The 25,198-nt window shown below is 40.7% G+C and overlaps 1 protein-coding gene and 1 pseudogene across 1 annotated transcript; both read right to left on the bottom strand.

Moving 5' to 3' along the window:
* Positions 1-7,004: 7,004 nt before the first annotated feature.
* On the bottom strand, positions 7,005-11,205 carry LOC146635524 (sialoadhesin-like; annotated as a pseudogene).
* A 5,680-nt stretch (positions 11,206-16,885) lies between these two features.
* On the bottom strand, positions 16,886-21,167 carry LOC146635523 (uncharacterized). The gene is made up of 6 exons (XM_085350160.1): positions 21,137-21,167; positions 20,459-20,722; positions 19,411-19,656; positions 18,943-19,053; positions 18,598-18,663; positions 16,886-17,001 (listed from the first exon to the last, which is right to left on the bottom strand). Exons 1-6 carry the CDS (start codon positions 21,165-21,167, stop codon positions 16,886-16,888), a joined length of 834 nt encoding a protein of 277 aa, XP_085206286.1.
* Positions 21,168-25,198: the final 4,031 nt, after the last annotated feature.

The following is a 25,198-nucleotide window of genomic DNA, read 5'->3' as shown; positions in this document are numbered from 1 at the left end:
TCTCTGGAAATTGCTGTTTCTGTTCAATGTCTTTTTATGTTTACATTAATTACATAAACTAAAATAATCAGGTTAAATATTTAATATTTGATTTGTTCAGTTAAATGTGTTCAATGTTTCTCTTTCCCCTGAGTTAAAAGAAAAAGAGGCTGAACTCTTGGAGCTCCGTGCTGAGAAAAATAGAAGAGAACAAGATGAGAAGGAGCTGCAGACCATAAATAGGAAGCTTGAAGCCGAGAAGAAAGAGGTTCATATTTTGCTCCTTAGATTTATTTTCACAATATAAAAAAAGTTGACATGCATTTTTTTTTCTCATTACAACTTTATTGTATGTAGAACTCTTATAAATGTACCTTTACCTTTTTCCCTCCCCTCCCAGTTGAATGAGGAAGTAGCTAAACTACAGCAGAGGCTTGGGAAAGGGAAGCAGAGGAGGCAGGATGCTGAGATGGCCCTGAAGTCCTGAATGAAGGAGCTTGAGACCAAAGACATAAAGGTTCATATCTTTAATTTAACTGCATTTATCAAGGTCTTCATTACTGATTTTTCATTAGACGACAAATTTATTGAAATGGCCTAAACTTTACATTGGAAGTTCATCAAACTATCTATAATATGATTTTAATCCCTTTCTGTTAAATTGCATTACAATATATCAGTTTCATATTTGTTAATACCCAGCATATAGATACATACTCTAATCTGACTTTAATAGAAGTTACTTTTGGTGATTAATTCATCCTCAGTAAGTCATTGTTGATTCTGCCCCCCATTTATGCACATAGTAAGTCCCACCTCATTTACATGTGTTCAGTTCAGTTTATTACTAACCTATACTACTACTAAAAGTAGCTGCGTGTAGCAGGAGATGCAGCTAAGTTTGGCAAATTGCATTTGACACATTGTGTGTGTGTGTTTTGTCCAGAATTACACTGCACTTTTCATCTTTAAATCTTACAATCAAGATAAATGTTATAAATCTTGTAATCATATGCATCATCAACAAATTATGGTCTGGGTGTGAAAAGTGAAGACAATGGAGCAAAGTTTGTTCAACCTCTATAACCAGCAGGGGGAGACTGCTCTGCAAATAAATGTTCTCTGCTTTAACTTATGTAGGCGTTCATTACAGATTAGCCTCCTTCCTTATATTCCCTTCTCTCTCTTCCAAGTTTGAAGATAAAGTGACTGAAGTCCAGCAGCAGGTAAAAGATGAACAGAGGAGGGAGGAAGCTGAGTGAGAAGTGGAGCTCTTCAAAGGGGGGTTGGAAATGGTATAGTCCTGAGTCTGTATGAGTCGAGTACATAATTACAATGTCATTGGCTGTGGATATGGTTCATGTAGTCTGGGTCTAAAGCACTCAGATTGTTTCCTCTTCGTTCCTAAACCTCTGTTTGTCTTCTTTTCTCTGTATTTGTCATATTATCACAGCACTAAAGTAGAAGAACTGATAATGGGTTTTTTTTAGATTCACACTAAAATCTGAAAAATAAAGCAAATGATTTACAGATCATTATATTGGTAAAAATGAAAGTGTAACGTGGTTTTTGTGTGTATATCATCTTTTATTCAGCCAAAGACAGCAGCAGTGAAATCTTTGACAGCATCTCACATTTTTGGAGGAAACTGTGATTAACCCTTGTGTGGTGTTCATATTTTTGTTACTCAGCCAGTGTTCATGGGTCTGGTGGACCCGCTAGAGTTTTGGCTTTCCAAATTAACACTATCAAACAATTTTATGTTAAATTACTCAACAGATGTTTACTTCATCCCAATTACAAGCCATATGAACAGCAAACATGGTTATTTTTTCCCTTTACCTTTGTTAGATCACATTTATGAATTAATGTGCTTCTCGTTTTTTGGGGTTTTTTTTCATAAAATGTTATAAAAAAATAAATCAGTTATAATCAAGTGGAGTGAGTGGAAAGACAACACATTTACACGTGAAGCAATATGTTTCACAACTAAATGGCATCAGCTGCTCATCAATGGGGACATTAGGCCCAGGGTTGTAAAACAGGGGGAGTCGGTGCCCACACTTATCCCACACTGTCCAAGCAGCTAGCTTGTCTCTCTGCCGTCGAGCTGGTCTGTCGTCTCGGTTATCAAAACGGATAATCCTGGAAATTTTGTGGAAGTTTTTTAGAGACATTGATGCACGGAAAGGTTTGTGCCAGTTTCTGCATCCCACAGGGATTCTGTGGATTCCCCTTTGGACCTGAAAACTCCTGCAAGGATAAGAACCCCAAAGTAGGCCTTTGGGGTTCTTAGATGAATTTGGTCCATCTCCTTCCACCTCTCTCCAAAAATAAACCTTCCTTCTAGATTACTGCAATCCAGAATAATTTTCTGGATGGAATCTGGGATGAAAAGCTCAAATGAAGACTTGATGTCCTGCACATGAGTAACTGTCAGCCATGTTGGCCCTGGCTTATCACAGTAACAGCTCTGCAGGGTGGCTCATTTCTTGGGCAAGAAGACCATTCAATTTCACCAGTTATTGACATCCATATTTCTTCACTTGCTGTCTGGTGGGCTTGTTCTGGTCCTGGAGCTGGCTGCAGATGCGGTACTCGTCTTTGTTTTGTTACTAAATGGTGCTCAACCTCATCCTCTTCTTCAAAGTCACTGTCAGACTCTGAATTTTCAGAAATGTGAAATATTCTGAAACCTCTTTGTCAACGTCATCATCCGAAGCTCCTCTCTGTTCCAAAATCAATTGGATGGCCCTCGCAGCAGATAATCTTTTGCCATCTTGATCAGTTGTGATAAAGAACCACACCGGCACAGTCTTATTTATAGTATTATGCCCCTAATTTGCAGGTGGGACAGGGTATGAGAAAATAAAATTTGGATCCCTCAAGAAAGAGGGTAAAATGTGTGGGAATGTCAGAGCAGATGGTGTCGATAGTTGGATTTTCAACAATGTTGCAACTTTGTGCGGGAGCAGGAGGGGAAGAAAACACTATCAGCAGCACCAGAAAGGAGGAAGACAGAGTGTGGGAACACAGGACCTACACTTTCAACACTTTTATTAGACCTGGGTCCAGTGGACCCGAACACCTTGTATGTAATGTAAATGCGTGGGGGGAGGTACAGTATGAGGTCATTGAAAATTAGTTCAGATTTATGTTCTTCACAGAAAATAAGCCAAAGCCAATGAATTTCAGGTTGAAAAAATAATTCATTGTTTAATTTTTCTTTTGAAAAAAACTGAAAACGGGTCTCACAGACCCGAACACCATACAAGGGTTAAAAGAGATATTTTATCTGGGTTGCAGGGCGGCTGGAGCATAACCGAGAATTGATAGAAGGCGGGTTAACCTTGGACAGGTCGCCAGCCCATCGCAGGGCTAACACAAAGAGACAGAGATCCATTTAGCTCTCATTCACACGTATAGGTAATTTGGAAGTGTAATTAATCTAGGTCTATTAATTGCATGATTTTTAACTGTGGAAGGAAACCAAAGTAGCCAGAGAGATCCCACTTGAAACTACACTGATTGTGAATTTGAACCCAGGACCTTCTTGCTGTGAGGCAACCGCACTAACCACCACACCATTGAGCTCTCAAGCTAGGCTTAAAAAAAGTAGGAAAGCTAAGATTACAGTGATTTTACTGACATTTCAAATCTCATGTGATCTTGTGAGTTTCGTGAGTCCAGGCAACTAAGCACTCTCACTAGATTTTAACATGTCATCTCAACAAGAACAAATTAAGTTGTTGAATTTCATGCAGATGCTACATGATTTAATTAGGTTCACCATAGAAACATGAAATTATTTTGTTCAATATAAAAACAAAGTAATTTCCATTTTTTTAGTGTATAAACCAATGACTGTATAAAAGATGGACAATGCGGTATAGGTGATAAACCCCGCCTCCCCCACGTTAGCGAAGGGGAGGCGGGTCAGACTAAATAAATTTATTCTCCTCAGATAATTTTTTTCCAAAGATTCTTTCTTTTGTTATCAATAGTTCTCATCACGCTGATTGATGTCCAAGGGGTCTCCTCTCCCATAAGTTTGATTCTAATTCCTACCGCGGTGATGTTAAATTGGGGTGAAACGTCATCATAACAGCTTTGACTGGCAGCTGCAGTCACGGAGAAACTTGCGTATCTCTGTTCGGGAATAGCAGATAGAGCGTAGGCTCTGAGAGGAGGGCCAGCGTTTACGCTACGAAAACACGACCGAGTGTTTTAACCTGACAGCCTGAGGTGTTCTTCAGTAAACTGGACTACCCGACAGAAGGACCCGAGGCCCCGCTGCACTGTTTCGGTAAGTTAAACGTGTTTGTCAGCTAATCCGTAACTACCGTCCTTAGCTCGGTCCTGAGACCTAGCTAGCTAAGATGAGAACTCGGCTGCCAGGGTTCGTTTAGCTAATCTGTGCAGGTGAATGAATTTACACCGACTAAAGAAATCAAGAGAAACGCTCCGGGCTACTCAGTCACTAATTACTGTTACTGTACTTTTATTACAAGTATTATACTGTAAAAGCAACAGGCTGCACCCTGCTTCAGCTCCTGTGCAGAGCTGATTATTAAATATGTGCCAACAACAGCATGTTTTCAGTCTCTTGCCACATCTGTAAAGACAATAACTTTAAAAAAAAAGCTTGTACCTTGTAGCTCCTCATTAATCAGGAACTATGGATTAAAGTACTGTAGTGTACTGTAATACTGAAAAAATGTAAGAGAACAACTTCAGATCCTGAGTGTGTGAGGACAGAAGAATCAGCTTTATTTCAGATTGGAGAGATAAACTTTATATTTTAGTTTGTGATGGTTCTGTTCTCTTTGTGATTACAGGAGCTGCCCTCAGATTCAGACCTCAGCACCACCCAGTGACAGCAGACAGATCATCCAACATGTTCACATGTTAACTGCAAAATGAACTGATGTAAACAGTACAAAGGTTAAAGTACCACATGTGCTGTAGTGAAAGCTGCAGCTGTTTTATTGATAAAGTTAAAGACAAAAAAACAAAAGGATTAATCACCCATGTAACTGTGTCACTATATATCAGCATTAACAGGACCTCAGTTTTTATCTCAGACCTGCACAGCTTCTGTTTTAAACACTTGAGGTACTCAGCTGCATGAAGAGCATATGAGATTTTCTCTGACACAATTAAATAAAACCTGATGAAGGTCAAAGGTCGTCACTTGTATGATGAACTACAAACTTGTCATCTGGAATTCTTTCACAGTTTTTTGCAGATAGTGTGTTATTTAGTTATTCATACCAGAGTAACCAGAGAGGATCACATATTTTTAAATATATAACTTTCTACAGGACTGAATATAATATCTTTATGTAAAAGTCCGGAGCCTCTGGGGAGTATCCAAGTATTTATAACATTACACAAGCCAAAGGTCTCCATCACAGTGTTCATGAAATGCTGGGTTTATCCATCTTCTGGGGCGAGCCTACAGAGGAGTGCTGAAGATGTCCCTGTGAGGGAGCTGCTGGTGAAGATCATGAGTCCTGCTTGATCAATGCCATGCGCTTCAGTCTTCCTGGTGTTTTGTAAATGATGCCTCTTACAGTGGGTCAACAGAACTTATGGCACAGGACAGCTGTGATGAAAGAAAGGGAAGAAGTTTCTCCAAACCTCTGGACCCAGAGACCCAGCTTAGTCCTCATGGTCTCCCTCACTAGTTTCTCTCCAGGGTGAATGTAGCTGTTGATATAATATGGACTCTATTATTAAATGAAAAGAACAAATTACACTACACTACTGAAACGTTCTGCTGCTGTTTTAAAGGTTTCCATGTTACCAGGCTGTAGAGGGGTCTGAAGATTTAAACAGTTTTAGATCCATTACACTCACAGTCTTAAGGACAGCATTATATTTTTGATATTAACAGTAACTAAATCTAAACTCTTTAAACGTCAAAGTTGATCATTAGATTGTTTTATGACACAACAGTGGTGAGTGTTCCCACCTTCTGCTCTTTGTAACTTAATGCGATCTTTCCGTTTTCGAGTTTTGGACATGATTTTGGAGTATATCCGGTAGCGATTGACCACAAAGTAAAGCTACCGGAAATGTACAACCCTACATCCGGTCTCAAACCAGGAAGTTAGCATTTTCTCGTGCACAGGGTCTATTCCCAGTTTATGTTCACAAACAGAAAAGTTCATAAATATAATGATTTCATGGTTTTTAGTGATTTAATGTATTTGCATTATAAGGTTGATCGCTGTAGCAATTTTCCAAATGTGTAAGTCAGTTCTAACTATGCATTTATAATAATCGACAATGACGGCAATACTGTCGTGACTATGACAGCAGGAGAAGTTAAAGGTTTAACTAAGGTTTAAAAAAGAGTGCATATGAAAGCATTTAAATGCTGACGAATATAATGTACTTTTTTTGTATTCCATTTTTCTTTGTTAAAAATAAGAAAAATATAGTTTTATAAATGCAGCTGAAATACAGGTTAACAAACTCCAATGTATTTTTAGATCAGATGAGGGTGGCTGTACAAAACGGTATAGAAGTAGATATAAATGTATAAATAGTGTACAAATTCTCTACATGAAACATGTTGTGAGCATGCAGTGTGTGTCATTACATTTTGTGTGAAGGCAGAATCAGAATTGATCTTATCTTAAAGTTAACAGGGGACAGTCAATTTTCTGCACTTATGCACTCAAGGAAAAAAAAACACGTTTAGTACACAAACTAAAATGCAACACATAGAGTTCATTCATGACCACCATTATCAAAAATATATATATATTATTATTTTTATTTATTTATTTCTTAAATGGGTTTACTTAAAAAGAGGCCAGTGGGGATTTACAATTCTAGTGTATTTCTTTATTTCGTTCTTTCTTTTTAATATGTATATTTCTTTGCAGGTGCAGTGTGGAGCACAAAGTGGGTTAAAGTGCTTAAACATATCACCGTTATCTCTTCATCAGCTGTCAGCTTTATATGTCAGCACAGTGCACGACGTGTGTGTGCAAACGCATCTGTATGCAACCTTAGATGATAACAACAAGGACCTCTTCCTCAGTCGTCGACCTAACAAAAAAAAGAAAAAAGTAAAGATGCAAATGACCAGACAGGAAATGAGCGTGCTTAGCACCAACATGTCGGGGGCATTTCACTCATATGAGTCATTTCTGGATTGTGGGACTCAATGTTTAAATTTGAATTGGTGCCATTATTATGATTATTATTATTATTATTATTATTATTTAGATTAATAACAAGGTCTCTGTATATGTGTGTTAACCTTTTCTCCTGCACTTTTGTGTGTAGATGACTTCAGTGTACAGCACGACCACAGGGTCAATTTTACCTGCAGCAAAAAAAAACAAACAAGCAAAGTGTTGCAGAGCATTTAAATGATAAAAGTTGGACACATGTTTATTTGTTTCATTTACAGTATTTTAGCGGAGTGAAACTGTAACAGTCTTCTGATTGTTACTCTTCATATCTCACAAGATAGTAATTTCTTCTGCATGCATACCTTTGCTGCTGACGCTGAGCAGAACAGCTGAGAACAATAAGAGGAAGATGCAAGCCACAGGAAACCGAAAGTGTGTCAGGCCAGGATGACGCAGTTCAGGATGTCCTGCTTCAAAGCACAAAAACCACAGGTTAGCATGATGATGGAAACAACTATGTCCACTGTGTACATGGCTCTTTATTATTCTTTATTTTCATCATCAGTGATTTAGGGCAGAACAGAACTGAGGATCCTTCGATTTGCCAACCAATTTATCAGGAACAGAAAAGAAAGTCCCCTGACGTCATTGCACTATTTCACCTCCTTAAATCTGTCAGCTGCACATGCATGACACATCCAGTTTAGAGGATTTCACTGTTGTCACTGGAGAAGGCTGTGAAGTCTAAGCTTAACCACAACGCTCCTTCAATGTGTGAGACGTCACACTTTCTGAAGATGTCGAGGAATTCTGCTGTTTTGACAAATTAACATGCATAACCATTACTGCACAATGCCAGAACATATGTAATGACAGGTGATGAAACTGGATAACTTGCATGAGCATAATCATCTTACTCCTACTTCCTCTCTGTATCTAAGATGGTGAACATTGGCAGCAGGGAGTGGACCGCTTCACAATCAAACTTTTACTTTTATTACACCATCAAGTACCAGCAAAGTCTGTACTGGTACTTGTCAGGATACATTTTTTGACTTAAAATAGCACTTTTAAGTAAAAGATTAGATGAATTTATCTTTGTAAGCCAACAGTTACGTTGTTAAATGCGATTCACATAGTCATCAACAAAACTTTCAAAATACGACCATCCTGATATCATCACACTGCCAGGAGCAGTTTGATCAATTTAAAGCAGCTTAGATTCAGTAGGCGTAAGCCAGTATACATTTGTTCCTAATAAAATTCACTCTACAGTTAAACGAAGTAATAATAATAATAATAATAATAATAGTCTTACCTCTGACAGTCATCCAGCTGTCAGGTGATTCTCCTGCTCCAGAGATGTTGCACTTGTAGAGTCCCTCATCACATTTAGAGACTCTGTAGATAGTCATGTTTCCTGTTGAGCTGCGCCCAATAAGAAGCTAATTTTTGTAAAATTCACTTATGACATTATCATAGAGAGTGGCCATGTATTTACAGTTCAGAATTACAGTATCTCCCTCCATCACAGGATGAACGGGACTCTCCAGGATCACAGAACCAGCTGAAACACAAATATGCAAAAGGTCAACGTGATACTGGAGTCTACTCAGTTCTGGCTATTTTAATTGAAACAAACAAACAAACCAACAAAGAGCAAAACTACTTCTTCTTGTCACGCTATAAATTTACAAAATCAAGAATCCATGCTGGTATAAAAAAATCTAAGTTAATTAAGTAATGAGAAAGTACATTAAGACATACATTATACTCAAACATGCATGTGCACTCTGTCAGGTTAATATTAATTATTGGACCGGGTATGTCAGCAGTGTCACCGGGAAAGCAGGAGGACGGCACAAATGCAAACATTGCGTTATTTAAGACTACTGAGCTGGGCAGAGGGTGGGAGAGTTATGTCTTCAAGCAGACTGTAAGCAAATGGACATGGAGGTGCTCAGGAGCTGGAAGTATTTTTTGTTTCTGTTATACGTAACAGCAAGCAAGGTTTATGTAAGTTTATGTAACTTTGCTTGTAAAGTTTCTTCTAGATGAATACCTCCCTACCACAGACAGTTTGCAGTATATTCCACAACTGCATTTCTTGAAGCCCTAAATCACAACTGAACTGCTTGCCATTTTCACATGAGTTTGTTTTTCATCATCATTCATTTAGAGTCCTTAGAACAGGAATGCAAAATATTTTTAAAAAAGAAAGAATTTGAAACACATGACCTGACAATTAGATTCACATTTTAAGTCCATTGTTAACAGAAGAATGAAACATATCTTAGTGGAAACCTACCTGTTACTGTGATGGTGACAGCATCGAAGCACTCGCCTGCTGCAGACTCACACCAGTAAACTCCAGTGTCTGCTGGGTAAAGGTCACTGATGTTGCAGTGAGATTCATCTATTCCATTTGAGGATGAGGGACATGTTGTGTTTATGTATAAGGACGTGTTCCTCTTAATACGCCACACTGAGGAGTTGTCCTGCTGCCCACAGCTCATGGAGACAGACTCATACTGGAAGAACTGGGATTTGTTGGGAATGATTCTTAGAGAAGCTGCACAAAACAGATAAATGATGGAAAGCTCAGATTTTTAATTAAACATGTTACACATGCACAAATATATTTAGGTTATTAGTGGAAACATTCTTATTGACTGACACAAAGGCATACTTTGCAGGAATGAAAATTTATGAGTATTTTCATACTATTGTCCATGTCTATGAAGTTGAAAATAAAGTGCCTAAACCATACATTAACACTCTAAGACCTACCATAGAACCAAGTCCGCCAGAGCTTATATTATATTTTTACATGTTGTGGAGCCATTTTTGGGAGCATTTCAAGTTGCTATACATCAATGCTACCATTATAGCCCAAATTTTAATAATATGTATTCATTAAGTGCATAGTAATTACATAAATTGCAAAAAAAGTGCAATAAACTACAAAAAAATTGAAAATCGTTTTTGCTTTTTTAACATATATTTGTAGTTAGAGAAATTTAAGAGGCTTATCCCTCAAAACTGTAAATACAAAAAAGTTGCACAAACTAGTTTCCCACCACAGGAAATTTATTTTGAGTGTCTTCATAGTTTTATTTTTGAAATACACCAATTTTTATATACTGCAGGAAAAACGAAAATAAATATTGTAGTGCAAATTTGCAAAAAAGCAGCATGTGCATCAAAATAAACTATTTCCAGCAGTGCAATGTGAGTCCTAAGCATCCCAGAAACGACACAGAAAGTCATAAAGTCAAACATAACTTTTAAAACCACCAGTATAGGCTCATAAGGCCCTGATGATAATCAAACTACATTTCCACGACAATGACGTCACTTCCGGTTTTGGGCAGGTAATGGCGGACATGCGAAAGTTCGCTCTGACGTCTATTCCACTGTAGGAAGTGTTACGAACAGCTGATCCGATTGGCAAAGCGTGTTTCTGGAATATTATATTTTTGTTGTTGCAGTTTTTGCAAAGCTATATGTGGAAGGAAACTGTGACCTAGGACAAGCTGATGGCATAAGATGTAAGTACAACTCCTCTGGTTTCATATGCAAAACAATTTATTGCGCTAGCTTATATGGTTGCAGTGCTACCGCGATCTAAAAATAGTTACGCAAAACAGAGCGTGCCAGCTCTGACCGGTTTTAAAGGGTTAAATCAAAAGTTGCTACAATTAATAAAGTTTGTCTAATTTAGCCTTTAAGACTTTAAACATCCTTGAACTAAAGTTGAATATTTTCTCAACACACACCAGAAAAAAATAAATAAAAACTAGTAAACTTTAAACATCAAAATTCAAATATTTGCTACTTCTGCTAAATCGTGTCACATTGCCTCCAGTTGTGAGAGCAGATGTGAAAGTGAACTGTAAAAGAAACCACTTCCTCATCACAGCCCGGACTAAATTTTGATGTTATTTGAATTTTATTGTCTTTATGGAGCACAAATTAAACACATTAGCCAGCCGCTAAAGTGGATTTCAGACGGCACTCACATATAAATACAGTACTCACCAACAATAGCACAAAGTGTGATGACCTCCATGATACTTGGCTGCTGATATACTCACTGGCTCAATGGTGGCCTGAGAAGGTTAAGTCACACCTCTGTCACAGAGGCCACAGCTTCCTGCTGGTGTGGATACATAAAGCATCACATCTCACAGTCAGGGGTTGTGGCTCCACCTTATTTACTTCAAATCAACCACCTTCACCTAAACAAGTACAAAAGCCTAACCCTCTGTGTGTATCGCATTAAATGTGTAACAATTAAGATGTAAAGACTTGTGCATTAATACTGTTCAAAATGTCACGATCCTGGCACATCCTCCCACCCCAAAATGATCCTGTTTTTCACTGAGATTTATTGTTATCATTCATTTAGACCTGAAAGATAGATTTTGGTTACATATTGTCATGACCCAGCTCCTAGTAACTAATTGGCAACCAATCGCCATAATCATTTATATATTTATGTTTATAGTGACCAACTGCCATTCTCATAAGTGAGAAAAAACAGCCTCTGAAAAACATAAAGATACCCATATGGAAAAGATATATATATATATATATATATATATATATATATATATATATATATATATATATATATATATATATATATATATATATATATATATATATATAGCAGCTGGATAGCGTAGTGCCTGGGGCGTCTGTATCCAGTAAGGGTCCTAAGGCTAGACCCCCTATGCTAAGCAAGCCTACCGCAGACATGAGCGAGACAGATAAATATGAAGGCATGCCGGCTCGGACGTCGCCCGGATCAACAAGGTCCGCGTCAGGTGTTGAGGAACCAGGGCACCCTGACGAAAAGTGGGCTACTGGAACAAGAAGGCATCGGTGGGCAAGAGACGAAAACAGGGCGTTGTTGGAATGCTACTATGCAAGTAACCCCGGCGGAAGGGGCTACATGAATAGGATGAGGGACCTATGGATTCTTCGATACCCAACATCCACAATGACGGCGAAACAACTAGTAGCTCAGTGTTCCAACATTCGAAAGAAGGGACTGCTCTCACAGCTAGAGATTGACGAGGTACAACACAAATGCTACGGCAAGGAGGAGTCAGGACGCCAGGTCAGGGGGGAGATATCATCACCCCCACCCGAGATTGGGTACATAGCCCCAAGTGCGATAGGAGAAGGATCGTTGAGTGCGAGAGGAACTGACCTGAAAAATAGGATCATGGCCAAGCTTGAAACCTGGATCCCGCATAGCCGGTTACCAAGATTACGTGAAGTTCCCTCAGAAGGTCTGCTAGATGATGTTAACGCAGCACTACGGGCAATACCTACAACCACGATTACCGACACTAACAAGCTGATTTACAATACGGCAACAGTGATCAGTGAGATGCTTGGCTACAAGTTGAACAGCCACAAGGGGCAGTACCCTCCATGGAGAAGGAGGCTAGAGGGCAAGATCAAAGTAGCACGGAGGGAGGTTAGCCAACTAACGGAGTTGCAGAAAGGTGCGACAAATAAGGTGCCTAAGAAATACAGCAAGCTGTCCATACCTGAGGCCTTGGAAACTGCCAAGCAAAGACTCACAGCCTTGGCCAGCTGCTTGAGGAGGTACACCAGAGAGATAGAAGGCAGGAGAATAAACCAGCTGTTCTCCACAGAACCAGCAAAGGTGTACTCTCAGTGGCAAGGGAACAATAAGAGAACAGCACCACCAAGGCTGGAGACGGAGCAATACTGGAAGAGCATATGGGAGAAGGATGCAATGCTCAGTGGCTAGAGGATCTGAGGGCTGACCACAGCGACCTCCCTGAACAGGGTTCAGTAACCATCACAGTGGCAGATATCCAAGAAAGGGTCTCCAGTATGAAGAGTTGGACAGCACCAGGGCCCGACATGGTTCACGCCTACTGGCTGAAGAAGCTGACTGCACTCCACGAGCGTCTGGCAGCACAAATGAACCAGCTGCTAGTTAACGAGAGACACCCGGAATGGCTAACCGAAGGCCGGACGGTCCTGATCCCCAAGGACCCCAAGAAGGGACCGGTCCCCTCCAACTACCGACCAATAACCTGCCTCAGTACTACATGGAAGCTCCTGTCAGGCATCATATCGGCTAAGATGAACAGGCGCACATGGGTCAATACATGAGTGGGACACAGAAAGGAATTGGCAAGAATACCAGAGGTGCAAAACACCAGCTACTGGTAGACAGAACAGTCAGCCGAGACTGCAAGACCAGACTGACCAACCTGTGCACTGCCTGGATTGATTACAAGAAGGCCTATGACTCAATGCCCCACAGCTGGATACTGGAATGCCTAGAATTGTACAAGATCAATGGGACCCTAAGAGCCTTCATCAGGAACTCAATGGGGATGTGGCGTACAACACTAGAGGCCAACTCCAAGCCCATAGCACAAGTCACCATCAAGTGCGGGATCTACCAAGGAGATGCTCTGTCCCCACTGCTGTTCTGCATAGGCCTGAACCCCCTCAGTGAGATCATTAACAAGACTGGCTACGGATACCGACTACAGAACGGAGCAGTTGTCAGCCACCTCCTGTACATGGATGACATCAAGCTGTATGCCAAGAGTGAACGAGACATCGATTCACTGATCCACACTACCAGGCTATACAGCAATGACATTGGAATGTCGTTCGGACTGGAGAAGTGTAGTCGGATGGTAACAAAGAGAGGGAAGGTAGTCAGAACTGAGGGGATTGAACTACCAGAAGGCAACATTGCAGACATAGAGGACAGTTACAAGTACTTGGGGATCCCACAGGCGAATGGGAACCATGAAGAGGCCGCTAGAAAAGCTGCAACCACCAAGTACCTGCAGAGGGTCAGGCAAGTCCTGAGGAGTCAGCTGAATGGTAAGAACAAGATCCGGGCCATCAACACGTACGCCCTGCCCGTGATCAGGTACCCTGCTGGGGTAATAGGCTGGCCAAAGGAGGAGATAGAAGCCACTGACATAAAGACAAGAAAGCTCCTTACCATGCATGGAGGGTTTCACCCCAAATCCAGCACCCTGAGGCTGTACGCTAAGCGGAAGGAAGGGGGCCGAGGACTGGTGAGTGTCAGCACCACAGTCCAGGATGAGACAACGAACATCCAAGAATACATTAGGAAGATGGCCCCAACTGACCGAGTGCTCAGTGAATACCTCAGGCAGCAGAAACCCAAGAAAGAGGAGGGAGACGAGGAACCATCATGGAAGGACAGGCCCCTGCACGGTATGTACCACCGGCAGATAGAGGAGGTGGCTGATATCCAGAAATCCTACCAGTGGCTGGACAAAGCTGGACTGAAAGACAGCACAGAGGCACTAATCATGGCAGCACAAGAACAAGCTCTGAGTACAAGATCCATAGAGGCTGGGGTCTATCACACCAGGCAAGACCCCAGGTGCAGGCTGTGTAAAGATGCCCCAGAGACAATCCAGCACATAACAGCAGGGTGCAAGATGCTAGCAGGCAAGGCATACATGGAACGCCATAACCAAGTGGCCGGCATAGTGTACAGGAACATCTGTGCCGAGTATAACCTGGAAGTCCCGAGGTCAAAATGGGAGATGCCCCCAAGGGTGGTGGAGAATGACCGAGCTAAGATCCTGTGGGACTTCCAGATACAGACGGACAAAATGGTGGTGGCTAACCAACCGGACATAGTGGTGGTAGACAAACAGAAGAAGATGGCCGTAGTGATCGATGTAGCGGTTCCGAATGACAGCAATATCAGGAAGAAGGAACACGAGAAGCTGGAGAAATACCAAGGGCTCAGAGAAGAGCTCGAGAGGATGTGGAGGGTGAAGGTAACGGTGGTCCCCGTGGTAATCGGAGCACTAGGTGCGGTGACTCCCAAGCTAGGCGAGTGGCTCCAGCAGATCCCAGGAACAACATCGGAGATCTCTGTCCAGAAGAGCGCAGTCCTGGGAACAGCTAAGATACTGCGCAGGACCCTCAAGCTCCCAGGCCTCTGGTAGAGGACCCGAGCTTGAAGGATAAACCGCCCGCAGGGGCGTGCTGGGTGTTGTTTATATATATATATATATATATATATATAACACAAACAAACAAACACAACACATACACCCCCAAAAATAAACCCAGAGAAAAATAACAAAATTTTATCATCAACAAAAGTGTGCAATGGCAACAACACATATGGTTTAGTGTTATTAACCATGATAATAGCAGTAGGTATAAAAGACAATCTACGTCTCTTTGTCTTCACTGCAGGTACTTTATAACGACGACCTAATGGAAGCAGTTAAAAATCATTAAAGAGAGGATGATCTGAACACAACAAGACAGAGGTTGCCTTCCTCCTGTTATAAAAGTCCACAAGCTGGACCTGAGACCTCCCTGAAATCTGACCAGCCACTTTAACCAGGTTGCTAAGTCTGGTCTTATTATTCAAGGACATATACCATACCAAGCAATGATACAGAAGGTTAAAACAGATTCAATAAAACTTTTATAAAAAAGAGTCATCATTTCAGATGAAACATTAAAACCTCTCAACCTCCTTAAAAAGTACAGTCTTTGTTGAACCTTTTTCACTGTAGCAGCAAGATGAGACTCAAAGGACAGAGCCTTATCAAGAACAACCCCCAAATAGTAGATAGACTATCATGAGAAAATTTTATCACTGCTCAGTGATGAAAATACTTATGAGCCCCTGAAGAAGAGGGTGATAGATTGTCTGAATCAGTTAGAACAAGACAATTTTATTGACTGGACATCATACCACAGGCTATACCCAGGGGAATCTACACCAAGTCTGTTTGGTTTACCGAAGACCTATAACATCTCCAAGTTTCTGGCTTCGATCCTCAACTCGCTGGTAGGCAGCTCTGAACACCACATCCAGAACACACTGGATTTTGTTGAGAAGGTGAGAGATCGACCGGGGAAGCAGAAGAACAGCACATCAAAAAGGCCCTGAGTAAATGTGGTTATCCCAGCTGGACTTTTGTCAAAGCTGGGAAGGCGCCAAAAGAAAGCTCCAGCTGATCCAGGAGAGGAGGACAACCGCTGCCCAAGCGAAAACCTGTAGTGATCCTGTATGTGTCAGGAGTATCGGAGCAGTTGATGCATTTTTTCAAAACACCGGGTCTCTGTGGCTTTTAAACCCCAAAACACGCTCCAACAAAAACTGGTCCACCCCAAGGATCGGGTCCCCCGACACAAACAGAGTAAAATAGTGTATGCCATGGCTATTCAACTACGAAGTTAGTTGGGCCAGATTTTCAAACCGAGGAATTTATCTGGGCCAGATATTTTTTTTGAAGCCAGTAAGCAGCAGATCATGATCAATTTCAAACCCACACAACTGTATTGAAAAACAAGTATTTTTTTTATTCCTATTCCCCTGTAAATCTGGTGACCTCTCACAAATGCACACCAAAAGGTCCATTAAAAAAAAAAAGGGAGCTATAACTAAACTATTTTTTGCACATTTGAAATAATAATAAAAACAAAAAACATTTTGATAATTCCCTTTCAAATTAAAATAAATATTTCGCTGACCACTCACTTTTCCTGCCATGGATGGAGCCCCATCCGTCACAAGTATGCAGACACGCTTCATATCCAGACCATTTTCCTCAAAAAGAGCTGAAATCTTCTCAAACATTATTTCGCCAGCTGTGTGTCCCTCTAACGGTAGTAAGCCGAGCAATTTCCCATCCAAAAAACGGACATATACGCACAACTGTGCATTATCAGTTCTGTCTGTGACCTCCTGCTATAGACATTACATCAGTTTTCTTCAGGTCATCTAACAGCATTTCAAACTCGTCTGACGCCAGAACTTCAACTCTACGAATATTTGAACTGTCTGACAGGGGTACGTTTTTAATAGCAGATGTCACACTTACTTTAATTAAAAGAGCAGGGCATATAATCGTCTTTTTAAAAGTTATCTTTGACTTTATGACTTTCTGTGTCGTTTCTGGGATGCTTAGGACTCATATTGCACTGCTGGAAATAGTTTATTTTGATGCATATGCTGCTTTTTTGCAAATTTGCAGTATAATATTTATTTTCGTTTTTCCTGCAGTGTATAAAAATTGGTGTATTTCAAAAATAAAACTATGAAGACACTCAAAATAAATTTCCTGTGGTGGGAAACTATTTTGTGCAACTTTTTTGTATTTACAGTTTTGAGGGATAAGCCTCTTAAATTTATCTAACTAGAAATATATGTTAAAAAAGCAAAAACGATTTTCAATTTTTTTGTAGTTTATTGCACTTTTTTGCAATTTATGTAATTACTATGCACTTAATGAATACATATTATTAAAATCTGGGCTATAATGGGTGTATTGATGTATAGCAACTTGAAATGCTCCCAAAAATGGCTCCACAGCAGGTAAACATATAATATAAGCTCTGGTGGACTTGGTTCTGTTAAGGTTCAAAATATTGGGGATGGAGACAAGAGAAAAAACCACAATAACAACACTGGTCCGGCCGGGTTGAGTCAAACGATGATTTTAATGAACACACGCGTGGGAGATGGACACTGATGCAGACAGCCTCAAAATCTCAAAATGGTGGAGCATTGCTCAAACTTTTATAGCCTCTGGTGCCTCCACCTTATCATAAAAAGCCTAAACATTCACATGCTCTCTCTCACACAGCGCCTGAGCTACGACCTTGGCTCCCTGTTTATCTGCTCCTGCTGAGATGGGGCAGAAAACTCCAGCACACTCTGTTCTCTTCTACTCAGACAAATTAGACAATAACCTTCTGCGAACAGTATTTCTTATAACTCAGCAATATAATGCATCATAAAACAATATCATTCATTCACAACAAGTCAGCAATTTAATGTAATGCAAATCAGTTTAACTAATGTAATAGTTATCAGCTTCTTCTAATTCAGGAGAATAATGCAAACTAAAACTACATAATAATTCACAATCTTTAATTCGGGGTATAACATGGCATAAAATAATATTAGAATCTAACAATTCTTTGGTAGGTCTTAAAGGGTTAAGGAACTAACCTCCCAGCCCATTGTTCCTTCAGTGGGCTGGTTTCAGTCATTATGGAAATGTACTGTTTATAAGATCGGGGAAACCTGCAGTCAGCTGAGACTGAAGAAGTCACTTGGATGAGTGACGAAACGTTTCTCCCACAAAACGCTACGACAAGATGAAAAGAATCAACTTTTGGAGATTTACTTACCTGGATGATTGAGCATGCACCAAGACGTTTCAAAATTGTACCACTCTCCATTTTATTTTTATTTATTTAATAATAAACGAAACACTAGAGTGTGCTGTTTTCTAATGAAATCATTATTTTGTGACACAAATTCCACAAAGTTTCTTTTGATTTACATTCAAAATGTGAGAAATTTGCAAAAATGAACCTACTGATTAATTGTTGCCATCATTAATACTGAGATGTGTGTCAGTGTGTTTACCTTTTCTGTTGTAGTTTAGTTTGGTGGCGACTTCAGTGTAGAGCACAACTGAAGGGTTGATTTTACCTGCAGCAAAAAAAACAAATCAGAGAGCATTACAATCCTGAAATCCTGAGATTTTTTTAAGGTGGATATGATGAAGTAAACTGAAAGCACAGCTGTGTTTAAAGTTAATTGTGAACCTTTTGTATGGTAAACATGGGCACCAAAACTGTGACAAACATTTGAAACATTACTATACAAAACATTATTTCATTAACTTCTTTAAAAGCTAAAAAAAAGAAAAAAAAGAAAGTAAAATAGTTTTTTCATTTACAGGGCAGTGCTATTTTTCCATGTGCTGACCTTTGTTGGTTTTATAGAGACTGAGCAGCATTACTGAAACCATTGAGAGGTAGATGCATACCACAGGAAGGAGAATGTGTGTCAGGCCAGAGTGAGCCAGCTCACGGGCCACTGCTTTAAAGCAAAAACACTCCAGGTTATCATCAGTGGGGAAAAAACAAGGCTTACTTTACTCACGTTATATTTATGTGTCTCTCATTTACAGTAAATCATGCAATGAACAAAGTGGAGGATGCATTTTTAATAGCCAAAAACTTTATTGGGAACACGAAACAAAAACAGCTCCCATGACTGCCTCACATATTTTATCCACATAAAATACAACTACACATACATGGCATATTCCAGAGCAACCAGAGAGCATTGCTTTTGTCAGAGCTGTTCAGAGTAAAGTTGAAGTTACATAAAAAATAACGTCCCAATATAAGTAAAGAGGGGAAAAAAATTATGCCCCCTCACCCCCGAGACTGACAGTCAGCAGGCTGTCTGGTGATTGTCCAACTCCAGAGATGTTACACTTGTAGAGGCCTTCATCTGATTTGGAAACCCTGTGGATGGTCAGGTTTCCTGTAGAGCTGCTCCCAATGAGATCATCATTTTTATAGAATGTAGCAGTGAAATTGGAGGAGGAGTCTGCATTGTGTTTACAGTGTAGGGTCACAGTGTCTCCCTCCACCACAGGATGGGCAGGACTTTCCAGGATCACAGAACCAGCTGAATGACACAGATGTCAGAGAACAAAATGAGTAAATCAGCATATTGGAGTCTACTCTATTAGTTCAATCAGTTTTGAAACAAAGAGCAAGGGTTCTCTAAATTCTCCCCAATTACACCAACAAGTGTTGCTCACAGTTTTGCTGCAGCATTAAAATTAGTACCAAATATCCTTGGGAAAGATAGTAACCCCAAGTTGGAATGTGATGAATTTCAGATAGAAAGCATTTAAGGGTGAATGAGGCATGTTATATAAAGCCATTTGAGAGCTCCAGGAGAGGAGAAAGGTGCTATATAAAAATCAGTTTGTTTACCAGATCTTTTGAGGAGTTTATGATGAGAATAATTTTTGATAATGTGGGCAAAAGCTTGTTAGGAGGCTAAAATCCAATGTGGACGTCTGTAGTATGCAAGCATTTATGTCCTTAGGATCGAAGAAGTCTTTAACTGTACTGGGCGTGTCGACACTGTTACCAAGAAAAAAAGGAGGCTTGAGATGAATTTCTTAGGAAGGACATTAACAAACTGTCAGATTGTGTAAGACTACAAAACCAGGCAGAGAAGGAGTACTTAGTAAATTTATGAAATTTGATTAGATTAACTAAAAAGACAAAATAGCAAATTAAACTTTGTCTTCCCCAATGTTTCTGTGGTTGCTACTGAAAAAAGGGCAATTAAGATTTGCAACAGATGTCTCACTAGTTATATTACATTTTTTGCGTTTATGGTTGAATGATGAGTAACTGTTGTGTATCGCATAAAAAAAAGAAAGAAAATCTGAACCTTATTTGTTTAAACCCACCTGCCACAGTGATGGTGACAGCATCAAAGCACTCGCCTGCTGCAGACTCACACCAGTAAACTCCAGTGTCTGCTGGGTAAAGGTCACTGATGGAGCAGTGAGATTCATCTATTCCATTTGAGGGTGAGGGACATGTGGTGTTTGTGTATAAGGACGTGCTCCTCTTAACTCTCCACTCTGAAGAGTTTTCCTGCCCCCCGCAGCTAATGGAGACAGACTCATACTGGAAGAACTGGAATCTGTCGGGAACAATTCTCAGAGAAGCTGCACAAAAGAAAAAAAAGGTGGAAAGGTGAGATTTTTCTTTTGCCATCAACCAGCCATTTAGTCATATGATGATTTCAGAAAACCAATCAAAGTAATTCAAGCTTCTGGTTGAAATATGTGTTTCATTACTGTTAGAAACAGTTCAGAGATATAAACATAGATTTGTGTTCCAGTAACACTGCAGCACCTGACTCTTGCAGCTCTAGTAAACAACATTAATCGATACCACAGCAGAAACTGTTGGTTTAGGACATGATAAGCAACCTTATAAGAAACCACTTCCTCATTACAGACTGAGCTAAAAACGGAGGTTACTGGAATGTTATCGACAGCATGGAGCACAAATCAATCTCATTATTTAGTGACTGAAGTGGATTTCAGACAGTACACAGGTATAAATACAGTACTCACCAACAACAGCACAAAGTGCAGCAACTTCCATGATGCGTGGCTGCTGATGTACTGACTGGCTCAATGGCAGCTGAACAGTGTTAAGTCACATAAGATGTAAGTACAACTCCTCCAGTTTCATATGCAGTCAGAGGCCACAGCTTCCTGCTGGTGTGGAAACATAATGTGTCACAGCTCATCACCTCACTTCCTGGCTCCACTCTAATTAAAACCTTTTTTTTTTGTTTATTTGTATTTACCCACAATAAACTGCTAATAGCTTAAAATGTCTCAGTAACTCTAACTCCTTCTTTCACACTTAAACAGGTAGCATTAGGTTGAATGTGTGTCACAAAATATTTTATCTCTACCATATCTTAGACTGATTTCTGTGGAAGTCTTTTATCATATTTTGAGAAAAGTTGACTCAAGACTTATAACAAATATAAAGACATATAAAGCGTGCGTCTGTTTCTCTGTGTTAGCCCTGCGACAGACCCATCGAGGGTGCACCCCACCTGACAGGCAGCCCCCTTGACCTTGAATAATCAATGAAAAAAGGGGATGAAGTTGATGAACCCCAAAGGCGACAGAAAATTCACACAATATTAATCATAAGTGCTCGTATTAAAATGCACAAAAAAACCCCCACATTTAAAATACACTTTTCAATGTGACACTAGTATCAACACTTTTATTATCAATGTGAAATTTCAAAGGTTTTGATTAGTGACCACAGATGGCCAACCAACCCTTAGAAAATTATACAAAGTCATCTAATGAGGCTGATTATAGTTTCTATACGGGAAACATTGTTTCTTCACCTGGTTCACTTTTCCAAAAAAAATAAAAAAGACCTGTGGCACTACACTGTGGCATTATTCGCATAATATACATGTTTTTTATGTTTCTGTGTGTGTATACTTAACTTCACCCTCTGTTTAGAAAACAACTGCAGGGCAAACTTGGTGAATAGAATTAAATCCTGAGATTTTTGGTGTAGTTCCAATGAAACTATCTTCAGTTGAAGCGGGCGCAGTCAGGCACAAACACAAATCTTTGTTACCAGCGCCAATCACTGCAACTTTTTTCATATAGACAGAAAGGCTACGTTCACACTGCAGGCGAAAGCGCATCAAATCCGATTTTTTTGACCCTATGTGACCCATAACCGATCATGGTGTGACAGTGTGAACGGCACAAATCCGATATTTTCAAATCCGACCTGGGTCACTTTCGTATGTGGTACTGAATCCGATACATATCCGATGTTTTAGAAAGCGACTGCTGTTTGAATGGTCATGTCACATAAAATCCGTCTTTTACGTCACTGACACAAGACAGACGCCAATTATCAGCGCCGGAGAAGACGAACGCTTCCTGGCCCTCCAGTGTAGATGTCAGTGAAACTGTTGGGAAGACAACGTGAACATTTTATTCGTGCTGTATAATCTGCAGGTTCTGACAGAAATCTGCAGCTATCCTTTGAAGCACCGCTTCTCTAAAACAGCAATAAGGATAATAATTAGGTTATCTACATTATTATGTAAATAACAAAATAACTTAAAGCAAAAATTCTCTCAGCCCATCCAGCGGGTTAAACTGTGCTCTGGAGGCTCAGGAGAACATAGGCCACCACCTTCTTCACGTTTGCTACAAACACCTTTTCAGCCAGAAGCTCAGTTAGCTGCCGGGTGGTCCCCAGTTCAGTCTCCTCCTGTTCTCCAGTCAGTTCAGTCTCCTGTTCAGTCCTCGAGTTCAGTGCACTCTCTTGTATTGCCAGCACCTCAGCCATTAGCATTGCCTGCTTCTCAGCCACCATCTCCACCCACTCATTTTCAGGAGGAGCATAGCCCCACACCAACTTTTGTTGCTTTTACTCTCTCCAGGGCCTCCCCAGAGGTTAGATATCAGCATTCAGTTAACTCTGGCCCCCTGGACGTAAAGAAGCCAGCGCTACCTGTTTTGTCCCTGGCAGAGACCCGTGTGCCTGCTGGTTCAGTCCTGTGTGTGCCAGGGGCCCCGGTGCCCACTGGTTCTGAGACTGTTTTCGCTGGGGGGCCCAAGGAGCCCGTCCAGCCTCCGAGTCTTCATCCTCGCCAGCTGCAGCCTCCGAGTCTTCATCCTCGCCTGGTCCAGCCTCAGTTTCAGCTGCCTCATCCTTGTCTGGTCCAGCGTACGCTTCAGCGTCGCCTGGCGCAGCCTCCGCTTCGGCCTCTGCCTCGCCTGGTGCTGCGGGGGCCAAGCCGTCTTCAGGTCCCAAACCGCCTCCTCAACATCACCGGCCACTTTCCAGGCCACCGGCTGGGTGTCATCGCCGTCGGGGACGACCTCCTGAACGCCGCCGCTGCTTTCCACGTGGCCGGCCTCCGGATCTGCTCTGTCGCCGCCGCTGCCTTCCGCGTGGCCGGCCCCCTGAACTTTTTAGGGACTCGTGATAGATTTGGTTTAGTTCTGCCGGTTTTCCTGGGCTTTTGCTCCTTGTCTTTTGGTTGTTTCTGTCCCTCCTTCCTGGACCCCCTCTGCCCTCCCTGGTCTGGTTTTGTGGGTCTGTTGGTTTGTTTTGGGCTGTCGGGAGCCAGCCCTTACGGGGGGTGGGTGGGGTGGGGGTGGGGGTGGGGGGGGGGGTACTGTCACCGTCACCCAGCTTTCTGTTCTTCATGCTTTTTTTTTCACGTGTTTTTCTAAATTATGATTTATTGATGATACTGTTTTGATTATGATTATTATTTAGTAGGCTTTGGTCAGTGTCAAGTCTGTCTCTCCCTGTCTAGTCCGTGTCTTAGTAAAGTGTGTTTTGTGAACAATTAGATTCAAGATTTTTTTTCTTTTTTGTCACATGCATAGTTATACAAATACGCAGTGAAATGTATCAAAGAAGTGGACGAGAGCACGAGCGCTTTAGGTGAGTAAAAAATATATTCCACAGTACCCGTGTGTTAATGTGCAGGTACACATGCTTCAAATATCAATAATGCGCATTAATTCTGTCACTACCCTGCTTTTGCGCACCACTTTCTTATATGCGTTTTTCTTGTTAACACACAGAGTACACACTGCTGTGCACAGCGCGCGCACACGCAAAGTCAGCTGATCTCATCTGATGCAGATTTGCTCCTTGATCAAGTGACATTTGTCCGGATTTTTGCCACGAGTGGCGATCAGCACCGCAGCTGGATGGCCTGATTTACAAACCCAGCGCAGCTGATACTCACCAGAATAATTTACTAAAATTATGCACTCCTGTTATTAAGTCCAGTTCAATCTGTTAATGTTGATAATCATTTCAAACGAACGTTAATAGGTGTGTTGCTAAGCCTAATAACTTAAACAACAAGCTTGAAATTTACCCGTCCCATTTTCCCCTTTATTGTTTTTTCTCTGTACTTTAAATCTTCTGTCTAAGAAGAAATCTGAGGCTGCTGTTCTGAGAATGAGCTACCAAAGCTATTTCTGAATAAATCAATAAAGATCCATTTATGGAAAGCTGTGGTGAAGGCAGTTTTGTCTTTAATTATATTCAACAATATAACATATTCGACCACTTTTAAGTGATTTTTCTAAAGTTAAGGCTATATACGAAATTTCTAGTAAGTGGCCCAGCCCCTCCTATATTTTTATGTATGTGGCCCTCAGTGAAAAAAGTTTGGAAACCCCTGGTTTACGTATATACTCTGTGGCTTTCCGTCAGAGACTACTTCTACTACCGGGGAAGGGGTCATTCAACCGCAGCTGTTTAAAAAATGATCTTGAAGGGAAAAATAAAATCTAATTTGGTTTTGGTACTTGCCTTTGTATTTAATTTGTTTGTATTGCAGTCTGGCCGTCAAAGAGAAAATACTTTTGAATACTTTTGGAAAAAAAGTGTGTTTGTGTGTCTTTTTTTCTGTCTTTTTTTTAGACATAAAGACCTTTATATTTTTTAAAAAAGGTACACATAACATTATACAACATGATAGTGACACACAACACTTTTTTCAGCCTTTATTGCAGAACAACACGCTCAGAATCTGAAATTTTGGCCGAAATTCCTTCATTGCTTGAAATATGAAAAAATGGCGCCACCTGGTGAACAAATGGAAA

Source organism: Diplotaxodon limnothrissa, linkage group LG3 (assembly GCF_057381915.1).
Source record: "Diplotaxodon limnothrissa isolate DT_005_m linkage group LG3, D_limnothrissa_male_GT1.1, whole genome shotgun sequence".
NCBI classification, from domain to species: domain Eukaryota; kingdom Metazoa; phylum Chordata; class Actinopteri; order Cichliformes; family Cichlidae; genus Diplotaxodon; species Diplotaxodon limnothrissa.
The sequence above is the reverse complement of the archived record's forward strand: the minus strand, read 5'-3'. Positions and strand labels throughout refer to the sequence as shown.